This window comes from Misgurnus anguillicaudatus, chromosome 5 (assembly GCF_027580225.2).
Source record: "Misgurnus anguillicaudatus chromosome 5, ASM2758022v2, whole genome shotgun sequence".
Lineage (NCBI taxonomy): Eukaryota > Metazoa > Chordata > Actinopteri > Cypriniformes > Cobitidae > Misgurnus > Misgurnus anguillicaudatus.
The window spans coordinates 20,068,990-20,084,472 of record NC_073341.2 but is presented as its reverse complement, the minus strand read 5'-3'; the positions used below and the strand labels follow the sequence as shown (position 1 = coordinate 20,084,472).

The following is a 15,483-nucleotide window of genomic DNA, read 5'->3' as shown; positions in this document are numbered from 1 at the left end:
TGAGAGTAATAAATAAGTTGCTGTGTATTTAATGTAGCTCTGTGATGTTGTGTTGAACAAAATTGGTCCAAAACAAAAGTTTGACTTTTCTGTTCTTTAGGCTGAGCTGACGTTCTGCGCTGGTGATGTCATCACAGTGTTTGGGGAAATTGATGAAGATGGCTTTTATTATGTAAGTACATAATTCACACAATTTTATTGCTCAGATGTGTTTACGTTGTCTGACGTTTTGTCATTTTGAAACAGCGCTTGTTGCAGATTTAAGCCTTAAAGATACATTGTGTAACTTTTAGAAGGATCGCTTGACAGAAACGCAATATACATAACTATATTTTCAGTGGTGTATTTAGACCTTACATAATTAATTTTTATTACTTTATAATGAGCCATTTTTATCTACATACAGTGAGGAAAATAAGTATTTGAACACCCTGCTATATTTCAAGTTCTCCCACTTAGAAATCATGGAGGGGTCTGAAATTGTCATCGTATGTGCATGTCCACTGTGAGAGACATAATCTAAAACAAATCCAGAAATCACAATGTATGATTTTTTAAAACAATTTATTTGTATGATACAGCTGCAAATAAGCATTTTACACCTGAGAAAGTCAATATTAATATTTGGTACAGTAGCCTTGGTTTGCAATTACAGAGGTCAAACGTTTCCGGTCATCCTCTCCTTAATACAGTGCAGTCACCCTGTCTCATGTGCAGAAAAACACTCCCAAAGCATGATGCTACCACCCCCATGCTTCACAGTAGGGATGGTGTTCTTGGGATGGTACTCATCATTCTTCTTCCTTTAAACAGGTTTACTGGAATTATGACGAAAAAGTTCTATTGTGGTCTCATCTGACCCAATGACTTTCTCCCATGACTCCTCTGGATCATCCAAATGGTCATTGGCAAACTTAAGATGGGCCTGGACATGTGCTGGTTTAAGCAGGGGAACCTTCCGTGCCATGCATGACTTTAAACCATGACATGTTAGTGCATTACCAACAGTAACCTTGGAAATGGTGGTCCCAGCTCTTTTCAGGTCATTGACCAGCTCCTTCCGTGTAGTTCTGGGCTGATTTCTCACCTTTCTTATGATCATTGAGACCCCACAAGGTGAGATCTTGCATGAAGCCCCAGTCCGAGGGAGATTGACAGTCATGTTTAGCTTCTTCCATTTTCTAATGATTGCTCCAACAGTGGACCTTTTTTCACCAAGCTGCTTGGCAATTTCCCCATAGCCCTTTTCAGCCTCCAGACCTGGCCTTATAACAATCAGCTCACTCAATAGGGGGTCACACACCGGACGCGCCGCCTCAAGTCGCGTCTAGGACTACTCAGAGGTGTACAATTTTGTCTCTAGTGTCTTTGGACAGCTTTTTGGTCTTGGTCATGTTAGTAGTTGGATTCTTCTTACTGATTGTATGGGGTGGACAGGTGTCTTTATGCAGCTAACAACCTCAAACAAGTGCATCTAATTTAGGATAATAAATGGAGTGGAGGTGGACATTTTAAAGGCAGACTAACAGGTCTGTGAGGGTCAGAATTCTAGCTGATAGACAGGTGTTCAAATACTTTTTTGCAGATGTATCATACGAATAAATAGTTAAAAAATCATATATTGTGATTTCTGGATTTTTTTTAGATTATGTCTCTCACAGTGGACATGCACCTACGATGAACATTTCAGACCCCTCCATGATTTCTAAGTGGGAGAACTTGCAAAATAGCAGGGTGTTCAAATACTTCCTCACTGTACAACACGGGTCCCCTTATATGGAAGTCGTCATTTCATGCCGGCATGTTTCTACAGTAGCCGTAGTTTCACTATGCGCTTCGAAAGGAAGGGGTGAGCTGAGGACTGAGCCATTGGTTGCAATTCACCACTAGATGCTGCTACAAATCTACACACCGGCCCTTTAAAGTGAACCCAGACCGGGTGTGCCTCATACATCCTATGAAAAGTGAAGCTGCTGGCTATTTGATCACCCCCTGGTGGCTGGATGCAGTACAAGTCATAAACAAACGGGACTAAATTACACTTCCAATAAAATATTTTTCGTCCTTTAAGGTAGTTGTTATCACACTGATATGTTTAATTGTTCATTTTTATGATAAATTTCACTTTGGCTTGTAATTTGATGCTAAAGAAATGGGGTGTGTCGTTATGATTGACATTTGTGATTGACAGCTTTTGTGAGCGGACTCTCGGAGCTTCGAGGGAAGATTGAAGATATAACTAACTATAAATGTTTGATTTCTGTGTTATTTCACACAGAAAAAAATTAGTTGCGTTTAACTTACCTTATTTTAGCAAGCCAGTCAAATGAGACGTTCAAGGGATGTGGTTGAATTGGGCGTGCGAGCGTTTGGCCGGCTCCGCCTCCGGGCTCAACGGACGATTCCTTCTGCACATGCCCTGGCTCCAAACGGACGTTTTTTTATAACATGTCCAATCAGTTGACGATGGGAGGAGTTCACACTGATGGGCAACTTCTCTTCATATTTCTGGCGTGACGCTCGAGTCTGTCCCAAAATACGACTCTGGTGCGCCCTCTTGGACACGTGTCAAGGGTCCCTAAGGTCTGCACTACATGATGTCATCAGAGTGTAGACTCTGAGGAAGTCCATAAGTCCGGAGTGTGCCATTTGGGAAAGGGCCTCAGTGCCCCTTGTCAGACATTTTACGTTCAATTCATTACAATGGAAGGAAGCGGCGGCACGGTGTCGATCTTTTTTTACAGTCTATAGCCCAGACTGGTGAATGCATAATGAATGATATCTTCTGTTTTGCATTTAGGGAGAGCTTAATGGACACAGGGGTCTGGTCCCCTCCAACTTTCTCGAAGAAGTGCCTGATGACGTAGAGGTTTACCTCACCAACACCCCAAGCCGTCACCCCCAGGACCACCACCCCTCCAGGACGAAAAGCAAAAGGGTACATCCCGTTTCACACTAGCCCTGTCATCCATCCGCTCTTTTTGTAATCTCCTTCTTGCTCCGCTGTTTTTTTCCTCTTCTCCGTCTGTGTTTGTGTTGTGTGACCGCCGGTTGCTTTTTTGATGGATCGTTCAAGGAATGCAGAAAACAAAAAGGAAACGGAGACAGTTACTAAACGCAGAGCTGGCCATAGAGACATACTATAAAACATCATAATACAAGACTGATGAGCCTTTATTTTGATGTCAAATGCTCTGCGAAGCCATTCGGGGAAATATGAACTGTTATTGAAATATTCATAAAACATTGTTTGAAAAAATACACGCAGAGAGACGTGTCAGATTATTCGTTGTTTATTGTATACTTGATAAAAAAAGAAGCACTAAACAGACTTTATTATTTTTTACCTATTTCACAAGTGAAGCATTGCAATAGATGCTTTATGAATGTACCTGTGTTGAAACGTGAAATTAATTTATAATAGAGAAGATAGTTTTGATGTACAGAGAATTGAAACCATGTAGAACTGTAGAACTGCATGCTTCTGTTTCAGAATGCTTTAAAAAGACAGTGAAACTTTTTTAAAGATCCTTTAAAAGATTGAGATCAGTTAAAAAAAACACAGAACGTGACTTAAAACCCTTTCGTAAATGTTTCCAAAAGAATTGTTTTGTAAAATGCTCATATATAAGACTATCAAACATACAGAAATTCACAAAACATATGTTGCAAGTAGAAAGAGATACAGTATAAAGAATGATTTTATGTGTAGATGTAGATATTGTACAATGGTCTGTAAAAAAAAAGAGAAAGAGAAAATATAATTGCTGATGGATGTTCTGTTGCACTGTCAGGACCCATCAAGATTTTTCTGTACTGAACGTTTTGTGAATCTTTTCTCATAGTCATTGTGCAGACAAATTGAGATGCATTACATCACGCCATTGTTTTTTTTCTCACCTGCTTGGCAAAACAGAAGAAGAGTGTTCATTTCACTCCGTAACGGCTCAGTATCGATCACGTAAGTGAGCAACTGTGGATACCGCACATAATGTCATCCCTGTCTAATGCAAAGGCAAAGGGTCCTTATGTGGCTACTGGCCTAGGAAAACACACACACATATATTTATATATATATATTAGACATGTAAAACAAAGCGTGTCACGGCTTTAGGTGAGAACAGAAATACAGACACACACTTGCTTTCACGTAGATTCTTATGGCATTTTCCTCAAATATGTGCCCCATGTCCTTTTTCTGAACATAATTTTGGCTAAATTTGCAACCTATGACTTCCACCATAATCTATTTCTTCTTCGTTTTATAATAATAACAATAATATTAATAATAATTATTATTATTGTTATTATTATTAATAATTATTATTATTCAAAGTACTTAGTATTAGGGCTGTCAAAAGATTGATTGCAGTTAATTGCATCCAAAATAAAAGTTTGTGTTTACATAACATATTTGTGTGTACGGTGTATAATTATTATTTATATATTAAAACATCCAATCATGTATATAAGAAAACGTTGTTATATTTATATATAAAATATTTATATATAATATAAATTATATAAATGTATACAGTATTTAAATGCAAATATTTCTTAAAGATATACCTGAATGTGTGTGTATTTATATATATATACATAATATTTACACACAAGACACACACATGTGCTGTGTAGACACACACTTTTATTTTGAATTCACGATTAATCTTTTGACAGCCCTATCTAGTATTAATTATTGCCATTTATTTAAGCAATACTACTACTACTACTACTACTACTACTACTACTACTACTACTACTACTACTACTACTACTACTACTACTACTACTACTACTACTTAAAGGGGACATAACATGAAAATCAGACTTTTTCCATGTTTAAGTGCTATAATTTGGTCCCCAGTGCTTTTATCAACCTAGAAAATGTGAATAAGATGAACCCAGTAACTTAGTTTTGGTAACCAATTTTCTGTAAGCATGTGAAAAAATAGGTAATTGAAATTTGGCTCCCCTGGTGATGTCAGAAGGGGATAATCCAACCACGGCACTGCCATTTAGTACAGAGATCAGCTGATTTGCATGTTAAATGACACACCCAAAACAATTTTAACATGTTATAATAAATTATCTCTATATGATATTTTGAGCTAAAACTTTATATATGTACTTTGGAGACACCACAGATTTATTTGACATCTTAAAAAAGTATTGTGAAATGTCCCCTTTAATAATAATAATAATAATAATAATACTTATTAAAATTAGTATTAATTATTAGTATTAATATTTAGTAGTAGTAGTAGTAGTAGTAGTGCTCATTTATTGTCAGAAAATTACAAAAATTACAGAAATCTTGTTTTTTAAACTAATCATCATATCTTGGCTCAGTAACTGTTGACATAATTGCTAACATCCTACAAATAAATAAAAAACAAAACAGGTCATATTCTGACTTTCTTAACAGGGTTCCCACGGGTCCTTGAAATCCTTGAAAGTTTGCGAATCTGGGGGAAATAACTTACCCTGGGAAGTTTTTGAAAATATACATACATAGATACAGGTCATTGAAAGTGCTTGAATCTATTTTATGGAAGACGTTTTCTGGGGAAAAATCCATATTATTCCCTGTGTAGTGTAGGATATTATCATACAATTTCTAGCCTTTTAAGCACACGTGCTAAACTGTTAGCTTTAAATGCTTATATAATCTGTATGCGAATGTTGATTCATACCAAAATGCTTTTTTGCATAGTTGTGTTTGACACATGAAAACGTCTCGGGTTACATATGTAACTGTTGTTCCTTGAGAAGGGAACGAGACACTGCGTCTCCCTTGCCATAGTTCCTGCTTCCCTGTAACGCCGTCTTTGGCAATATTTCAGATAGCGATATACTTCCTGACTCCCGCGTCACCCTGTCTTTGTCGTTAAGCATCACCATTGGTTGAATTTGAGACACACTTACCCCTGGAAGCGTCCTCTAAGTGTCACTGCAGTGACGCAGCGCGAATTCCCTGAAAAGGGAACGGTAACAATTTATCTTAAAAGGCAACACGATGTAATCTTGCTCTCAATTGAAATGTGTCCCCACATTTAGTCCTTGAATTTGAGGGTATTAGACCTGGAAAGTCTTTGAAAGGTCCTTGAATTTGAAGTTAACTAACGTGTGGGAACCCTGTCTTAACGTAAACACTTTATTATATGTACTCTTATAACGGAAATTGCCATAGACAAATACAAACATCTACACAGACACATTTTAGAAAAGCCTTCACTCAGCATATCCGCATAAGTTTACAACACACCAAATATAATGCTGCTATAAAAGGGCTGTGATTGGTCCACCAACAGCAGGCACCCTGACCAATGCATTAGACAGGTACAGAAGGTATCTTCAGTTGTTTCTCTGAGTGTTGTCCATTACAGTGTTCGTATTTCACTGACTCCTACTGTAAGTTATAAGAAACTGCAAGGCCATTGCAGCGAGGCTGCAAGGTAGGACCCCTGACCCCTACCTCTCACCCTCCACCCCTTCTCTTCTCTATTGTGTGAGTTTACTGTAGTAGATTCCTAGTGCTGGGACAAACCCTCTCCTCTCCTTAAGTACAGTAGCTGTGCACCCTGTCATATTGATTTTCTGTTAAATTATATTACATTAAGGGTGTATTAGCGTTGCCAGGTCTTGAATTCGTCTGTGTGTATGGGGTGTACGTTCTATTAATTCTGATCAGGAATAGCAAACACAAACAAACTATTACTTTTAACCACTAGATTTCTTGGTTTATATAAGCTTCGATAATCTTAAAATGATTTAATTTATTTTATTAAGATAATACGTTCTTGCAGCCACTTTTGTAAATTTAGCTTTTTAAAGCAGGCTCCAACACCCTTGGTGAAGTTACCATGCTGAAAAGTGATAGATTACATCAAAGGACTGGTAAATTAAATACCTATATACTCTCTTTAACACCATTGCCATCCACGATTATTATCTCTGTTGATAGCATTTAGATTTACTATAAAAAATTATATTACAGTAATAAGGACAAAGAAGTGTAAAGGTGGTATTATTGCTGTTGATGCAGTAAGAGGAGTGTTACTAGTTGTTAAATGTCACTACATTGTAAACTCTTTTTGGACATTTGTGTTACTTTGTTAAAGAAAATAAGCCATTGTTTGATGAAAGTTGACAGTCATAACAAAAATGTATCAAGAAATGACCAAGTTCCAGCATGAGTTTCCTGGATAAAAATGACATATTACTCATAGATTAGCCCCTTTATTCTATATGGGTGTATAAGGTGCTGTTGATTTCAAATTGACTGTATGGTGGCCCTGCTGGGACAGAGAGGACTATGAGAGGAGATGGAGTGTCTGATGTACAGTAATGACTTTTAGATGCTTTAAAAAGCAAAGAAACAGATTCTTTTCTTTTTAAACATCTAGCCCTGAAATGTCCCTTGCGGGTCTTCCATTAGGTACCCGTGGAAAAAGCGGGCCCTCCCGGAAGAAGTGCCACCCCCACAGTGCGCCCACAAACCCAGGGGCCCGGCTGTCCCATCCGGCGCCCCCGAGCTGACACTAAGAAAACAGGACTGCTCTCCAAGGGAAAGAATCTATTGAAAATGCTTGGTGCTGTTAAATAGCTTCCTCCTTTTACGTGGGTTAAGGATGTTCGGATTACAGATAAATGATCCGAGAAGGGAAAAAGGAAAATTATGTATGCTAGTTCTGGAAGACATGGAGTCAGTATGGAAAAGTGATGGAAACTAGTAACCTGTTTGTTTATTAAACGCACAGACCCCCAAGGTTTGGAATATATAATAGATATTCTTGGTCAATTTCATGTAATGTTTAATGAAAGGGAAGGAGAGAACTAAAAGTATTTATTTCAAATAAAGAGACATACATTATTTTATTATAAATTATTACATTTATTTTTATTAAAGTATATTTATTTCTCAAATCCAGAGTTGTGAGGAGAACAAGATAAACTAGCACAATATTTTATTAATAAGCACAAACATTGACCAGACACAGCTTATATTTGTACATGAGGGAAACGGATATGCTCTGCAATTTTTCACTGTATTTTTTGTCCTTAAAAGTCATAGTGGAAGCATATATGCCTTATACAATGCACAATGGTTTGTGTTCGTGTCCAGTCATTTGATTGAGAATTGTCTGTTTGTGTTGTGTGTAGTCACGTCAATGCTTTACTTCTCATCAAAAAAGTGTATTTGCAAAGTGTCGTCTTGTTGTAAATCTCACCAGCGAGATGTTGTGTCAAACGTAGGAAGTGAAGGACGCTCAGCTTGCTTTAAACACTTTCCACTTAATTTGCACAATTTAACCGTCAATTCATTTTTCATTTTGACTCAATGGGCTCAATAATGGATAAGCATGTTTTTAAGTGAACACGATCGCACATGTTCTGTACTTGAATGATGAGAAATTGTGAATGTATGGCCAAGTTAAACCTTCTGCAGGCTCTAAAACATGAATCTTTTTGGTCCAATCTGTACTGTATTTCTTCTCCACACACATTTGTTTGTCTTTTGTCGCTTGTTCTCTATGCCCAAAATGAACATGCAAGTGGATTGGACTGAGACTGCCAAAAAACAGGAATGTATGAGAAACATTCTGTATATGTTGTACAATTTACAGCCAAATCACAGGCATTTTATTTCATTAGAACAACTGTATGTTTTTTGCACAGTAGTCAAATTGAATCATAACACGTGTTATAGAGCATCGCTTCTTCATGTTTGAGTGACTGCTGCTCTTTTTGTACTTTTTGTCCATTTGTACATTCTTTTTAAATGTTTATACTTGCTTTTCAGACTGCCTTTTTTGTACATCAGACTTTATAATCGGACTGTGCATGCTTTCCTCATGGTGTCTTCAAACCATAATGTTTTCAAGTCTGCAATTGTGTGCTAGCTTTATGAAAAAGAATTATAAGCCTATATTGGTGGTTATCAAATATTGTGTGAGTGTGCATGTGCAGTTTTATATCAAAATAAATTTGATATTTTATACACATCGTTTAAGTGCTATTTTATTAACTTTGAAATAAACGAGACTTGTTTTTAGTGAATTTAGTGCAGGTCAATAAAATGTAATCGTGTAATGCCACTAGATGGCTCCCTAAAGTAAAGTAAGGTTTGCAAGCAAAACACTAAAACTTTTAAATATTATTTCTCTTTTTTTATTTGTTTATTTGTCTCACTCTTTTACGTATGTGCTTTTACAATTTTTTCTGTATTTTTCTAATTTAAACTCAACTTTCTGCAGAATAACTAATCATTTTAAACATTTGTTTCTAGCCATGTAGATCCACTTATCATTGTTTTAACTTAATGACATCATTACAAATTCCCCAAAAGGATCAATTATAGAAAAAGCATGCTTTTGGAAGAAATAATAATAATAATAATACACTATGTTGACAGAATCTAGACCTCAAAAAAGGTCTTTGCAAATGATTTACTTTGCTTGTAAAGCTAGACCAATCACAGACGTGTTTGCTTACTAGAATCCAGGTACATTTTTTTTGTAATGAACAACATTATTTTAATGATAGGATGCGATATTTTCAGAAAGACTGAAGATGTCTGGAAATATGTGTGCTAATAAAATGTTAATTTGGATTTTTGAGCTCTCGTGCGCCCCCTGCAGGGGGAGGACTTTATGTGTCGTATCATTCCCGCCCACTGATGAGAGCGCGCTGCGAGCTCAGCGCGTGTGTGTTTCATCTCCTCAGTAGAGCTCGAGCGCAGTGACTGATACTTACGGACTCTAACACGATGGATTATAAACTCCTAATCAATTAGTTACCAATAACATATCACTTTTCAGCATCATATTCTGATGAACTACTTCTTAACACATGACATACTAACAATTTTTGTACATTGTTATAAGCGCAATGATTGGTGCTTTTAACATTTACAACAAAATATAGATTCGCAGTTACTTATGTTGCTGAAGCTCCTCAAAACAATGGACTTAGTTTACTGTAAAGTCTTACTTATAACGACTCTCCTGAGCGTTTACCAGGTAAGATAATTCATTATTTTTTATATAAGCAGAACAACAAAAGATGTTAATGTTTTATATGTTTGCATGTATAAAGTTGCATTAGAAGTTGGATGCTTTATTTTTTACAGGTTCGTAGTAACACGGTATCGCCATCCAAACATCCAGGTAACAGACATTCATTTTCACAAATTTAAGTGTATTTCCTCAATTCATGGATACATTTGTTAGTTCAAACGAATAAAGCCCTGTTCAGTTTTACATTAATTATAAACAAACTACACTGACGAATATTTTAATTCGTTTTTTATTTCGTTTTTGTTTTAATTTGTATTTCTCTTCATCTCGGATTAAAATTGACGATGAATGTCTCAGTTAAGTAAAATTAAGATATGTATATTTATTTAAGCAACTGAAATATTAACAATTATTTTGCAGTAAACATAATAAACAGAAATAATCGATAAATTATACAAATGCTAAAAATTGGTTTTAATGTTGTAAGACTCTGTTTCAAAAACGCAATACGTCACCGAAATATATAATGAACGACGTAAATTAGTGTTAAGTTTTATCAACAAATACAAACCAACACCCTTTTCCACCAAATCTGGTATGCTTTAATTGATAAACACATCTCATAAAAATACACTAGACTAGACGGAAGGAGGAAAACCTTTGCATTGAGATCATATTCTGGCTAGTGTAAAATGTGACATATTTTGAATGTCATGTAATGTGGACGCCTTTACAATTAATGAACAACAATAGATAAACAAAGATTAAGTAGCAGATCAAGAAGATCATATCACTTTGGCGTTATAGATTGACATTAATAATTCAAGTTTGCAAGTGTATTTATCTTATAAACTATAATAGCTATTCTGAAAAAGTTAGAAAGTGCAATATTGTGTTTAGTACTAGAAAGAATAGGATATGCCACTTACAAAGAGGTCCAGGTTAAAAACGGTTATGCATGTTATTATGAGATTGGCAAAACAAAAAAAGTTTACCAGCAGTGACAAACCAGACTCATCTGGTGATAAGCTGACAAGTACCCAGCAAAATCACTGGTGTTAATGACGTTGGTGAGACTCATAAACACCACAGTGGCTTGTTGCATAAGCATAGCCGTGAAGTTAAGACTGCGTCCTTAGAACAAATCTAACTATCTAGCAATTAATTAGGGTTAATCAGTCGTACTATTACGATTTAAATTAGACCAATCTGCCTTTTTATGTAACATACAGTAGCCTACACACTCAGAAAAAAGCTACAAAAGTTGTACCTTTTTGTTATTGGGGTGGTCCTTTTTTTAAAAGGTCCTTATCATTGGTGGCTGGTGACTGTTCTTCCGAGGGGCGCAAATTAAAAATATGTGTTCGGAGTATGTTGCTCGTGTTTTCAAAATATGTGTTGTTGCATCATGTCAACCTTGTGCATCACCTGTTTTGTCAAAATAAGTGCTTATGTTTATGATAAAAGAGACGCTCACGTTCACAAAATACACGCAAGACACTCCCTTAAACTTTGATTACGCATGAGATTATACGAGTATCTGCCAAACGCAATCGTTTCTTTAATCATAAACCCTTTAGACGCGTCTGCAGCAGGCACTTATTTTGACAAGACGTGATGCACATAGGTTCACTCGATGCGCCAAACACAAATTTTGAAATTACGACATAAATGTTGTGACGACCTTCGTATCGTGCGCCCTTGAAAAAAAAAGTCACCGGCCGCCACTGGTCCTAATATACCATTTAGGTACAGATATGTACCTTTGAGGTACCAGCATGGACCTTAGAGCAGTGGTTCTCAAACTTTTTTGCCGTGCAGCCCCCCTTGTGTACATGCATTGCTTCGTGGACCCCCCAAAGTAAATGTATACATATAACATTCTAAAACTTAAAATTTGATTAAAAATTGGGGCCCCCTGGTACCATCTCGTGGCCCCCAGTTTGAGAACCACTGCATTAGAGGTACCAATATGTACCATTTAGGCACAAAAGTGTACTTTTTGAAATGGTACCATCCCAGTGACAGCTTTTGTTCCATCATGTTCTTTTTTTATTCTTGAAGAAAAAAAAATGACGAACTTTTAAGACTAGAAGTTTATGCAACTGGCCACAGGACAATTGCAACATTGTCTGTGCATGTTTTACATGTTTGTTTGTGTGTATGCATTGATGTATGTCTGTGGATATGTGTTTGTGTGTTGTGACCCAGGCCTGGAGGTGTTGGCGACAGCTTCACACTATTGGCCGTTGGATTCAGTAGAAGGGATCCATGGTCTTTCGGATCATATTGGGAACAGAACAGGTCTTGTTAATGGGACTAACATAAGTATGTGAACATGTTGCGTCACACCTGCTGTTTTCTCCTTTCATTCTTTCTTTCTTTCTTTCTTTCTTTCTTTCTTTCTTTCTTTCTTTTTCTCTCTGTCTTTTCTCTCTCCACAGCTGTCTGACATTCTTCAACGGTCACGTCTTAGTTTGCTGCACAGATATGTGTTGCTTTGCAGCTGTCTTCAGTTCTTTAAATGGACTGATTTCCTCATTTGAGTCAAAATGTTGAGGAATTACTCGCAAGATTACCTCGGTCATGATGAGGATAGATTACTTTGACATTTAAGGGTGCTAAAAGTGTGTTCTCTCCCTGTGATTTACTCGTCCACTTGAATCTTTTTCACCGTGTTTCTCCAGTTCAAGATGTAGCACTAGGTAACACTGCAATGCTCAGTTGATCAGTTTATCTGTTCAATATACCGTAAATGGTTTTGTGCATGCTGGAGTATCATCCACAGATCATTTCAGAGTTGGATCCTCTAATGGAGAATATTTCCAGTATGAGAGTACAGTATGGCGATTGTTCGGGCTAATTCAGAACAAATGCAGGGCTGAAAAAAATTCTTGGGGCCTCTTAGACGTGACACATTTGCGGTCGGCTTGGTGTTTCCCCATGTGTGATGCAGAGAGATGATTTATTGCGCTTGTTTGAGTGTGTTTGTGCGTACAACAAAGCCATACAACAACACATAATTTATTTGTCACAAAAATTTCAACTTCTACAATGAACGTTACACGCATCTTGCGTCATTTTGTCCATCACTGCCTATAATGCCTCTTGTATCGTCCCATGTCTCTGTGTTCATACTGTATATATGTCTGTACCTGAATCACCTGTTTTGTGTTCTTTCTCTTGCTTTCTTTGTGTTTTTCACGTTCTCTCCCATCACAGCTGTCAGAATCCACAACCACACTGTCCTGACTACCCATAATTCCTCTTCTGTGTATACCAATGACTCCGCCTACACTAACATTTCCGCCACAGTAGGTGAGGCTCTCCCGTATGTACACTCACTGTATGCTATTAATGAACATTTGGTCTCCATGTGATGTAACTAAGCTAAGACCTCGAAGAATAGCATTAGATCAGTCTGGTTCATCTACGCGGAGGTTCGTTTATTACTCGTAGTCTTTGTTTATCTAAAGGACGTCATTAGAAGAAGAAATAAACAAAACCCCTCTATAGTTTATATTAGGCTAATCAAAGCATGTATTGTTTAGTTATATTTAGTTCAATGAATCTAAGCGATTTTATTGGACAGCTGCACTTGAGAACCATGTCACATTTTGCGATGCCCCAGTTAATAGATTAATTGATTTATAGCACTCTCATATCAAATCTGCCGTATATTCAATACTATAACTTATAAGTTTTTGATAGCTATAAAGGACATAAGGGATATCATGAAATCATCTTTATTAAGATCTGTATCTAAAGTCATGCCGATATCCTGAGTCTCACTACATAGATGGATGTTTAGACCTTGATCTGTATATCTCTCAGAATTCATTCTCTTAATCCCCTAAACTTTTACTCCAAACATCAGTCTTTCCTCTGCTTTCTGTTGTTGTCTCTCCTGATCACGCTTTTCCGACATCATTTCATCTCTCAATACATCCATTCATGAGGTGGGACGGCGCTTCGGCTCCCACTGTGATCCACAGATTTGAACTCGTAATAAATAACAGAGGATTTATTACCGTCATAGCAGAGGAAGAACTTGCCATTGACAAAGACCATCTTGACTCATCAGTAGTAGATTTATACAGATGGGAGGTTTTCACTTCCCCAGTTTGTCAGTTTGTTGACTTAGGTGAATGCTGCGAAACGCACACATGTTTTAACCATATGAGTGAAAGGTTAGGATTTTTCCCTCTGAAGTCTCTGGTCAATATCACATGAACAAATTACACTGTTGAAATACAAAATAAATAACCATCTTTCAGCTAAACTAACACTGGTTAATCACCCATACCTAAACGTTTCAGGGTTTTTTCTGTGTTTTAGAAGGCAATTTGCATGAGGGGGATTATTCATTGTAATGCTTATTTAATGTCTTCTTAGAGATTGATTTCAAGTGTTATAATGTTACGGGTCATTCTCATCTCATCGTGTAGATATCGTAGAAGGAATCGTGAATAAGGGAATTTATCTAAACGGAGACAAGGGGGCCACTTTTCTTTACTTTGGCAACTATAAAGACTCGTGCATCAGTGATCCTTCCCTGTGTGGACCTGACGGTGAGTTGTATTGAACGACTCCTATCACATCTTACTATTTAAATAAGAAGACATGTTTAATAGTGTAGACTTCTATTTATATTTATTTGTAAAGTGCTTTTCACAGTTTACCCAATGTAGAATACACATAAAACACAACAATTTAGAATAAAAACAGTTAATAGTGCAGAGCTGGCTTCGTATGAAGGCCCCGGTGTCATAAAATGCACATGTTTTTGTAATATATATACCACAGAGCTTTTGAATGCTTTATTTTGATTGGTTAAGAAATGTTCCACGCTTTACTTGAAGGGTTGTTCATAAGACTGACATGACATCTTCATAATCATGACATGACACGTGTCATGAACATGAATAAGATTCATTAAGTGTTATTTGTTCAATTATGTCTTTTTTAATGCAGAGATGACATTGTTTGAGATGTGTTTGTTATGACAACTTGACATAAACCAATGCATCATAACTTGTCATAAATCTGTCATAAACATGACATAGCAGAATAATGATCAAACTTAAGAAACTACCTAGCTTTATGGGTTAACGTTACGTTAAACTGCCATTTAAATGCCATTTAGTGTTAATACTTTGTCAAATAATGTATGTAATAAATAATTTTTTATACCTTAACAAAATGCATTAGACACTTGAAAAGATTATACTTAAATTTACGCATGTGCACAATATATATAAAAAAAGGACAACTAACAGAACAGAAGAAAAAACTAACAAAACATTTAATTAATTAATTAATTAATTTAATGTAATTTGCTGTTTTTCCAGCAATATTGACCCTACGCTGCATGGCTTAACCCATTATTGTACTGTTTTCATTTAATTTTAGGTGAATCTGTCTTCAAATGCAATAAAATATCGTTTTATCCATTTTATTT

At 36.5% G+C, this 15,483-nt stretch overlaps 2 protein-coding genes across 18 annotated transcripts in view; both read left to right on the top strand.

Annotated features, from left to right (window-relative positions):
- The window catches only part of rimbp2b (RIMS binding protein 2b), a 123,103-nt gene extending 114,097 nt beyond the window's left edge, over positions 1-9,006 (top strand). For 5 of the 14 annotated variants that reach the window (XM_073867705.1, XM_073867706.1, XM_073867709.1 and 2 more), the window contains 3 exons: positions 101-172; positions 2,801-2,938; positions 7,442-9,006. In XM_073867705.1, coding sequence (XP_073723806.1) covers positions 101-172; positions 2,801-2,938; positions 7,442-7,609 — 378 coding nt within the window. In that variant the 3' untranslated portion in view covers positions 7,610-9,006. Of the gene's footprint in view, positions 1-100; positions 173-2,800; positions 3,262-3,916; positions 3,962-7,441 lie in introns of those variants that run through there. The other 9 variants (XM_055169163.2, XM_055169164.2, XM_055169161.2 and 6 more) reach the window with 4 other exon arrangements.
- Positions 9,007-9,131: 125 nt separating this feature from the next.
- Positions 9,132-15,483, top strand: part of adgrd1 (adhesion G protein-coupled receptor D1) — a 75,960-nt gene continuing 69,608 nt past the window's right edge. For 2 of the 4 annotated variants that reach the window (XR_012369650.1, XM_073867711.1), the window contains exons 1-5: positions 9,132-10,025; positions 10,136-10,172; positions 12,234-12,350; positions 13,245-13,340; positions 14,471-14,593. Coding sequence is in view for 3 of the 4 variants with exons in the window: in XM_073867711.1 (XP_073723812.1) it covers positions 9,945-10,025; positions 10,136-10,172; positions 12,234-12,350; positions 13,245-13,340; positions 14,471-14,593 (454 nt within the window). In the remaining variant the exon portion in view is untranslated. The remainder of the gene's footprint in view (positions 10,026-10,135; positions 10,173-12,233; positions 12,351-13,244; positions 13,341-14,470; positions 14,594-15,483) is intronic. The other 2 variants (XM_073867712.1, XM_073867713.1) reach the window with 2 other exon arrangements.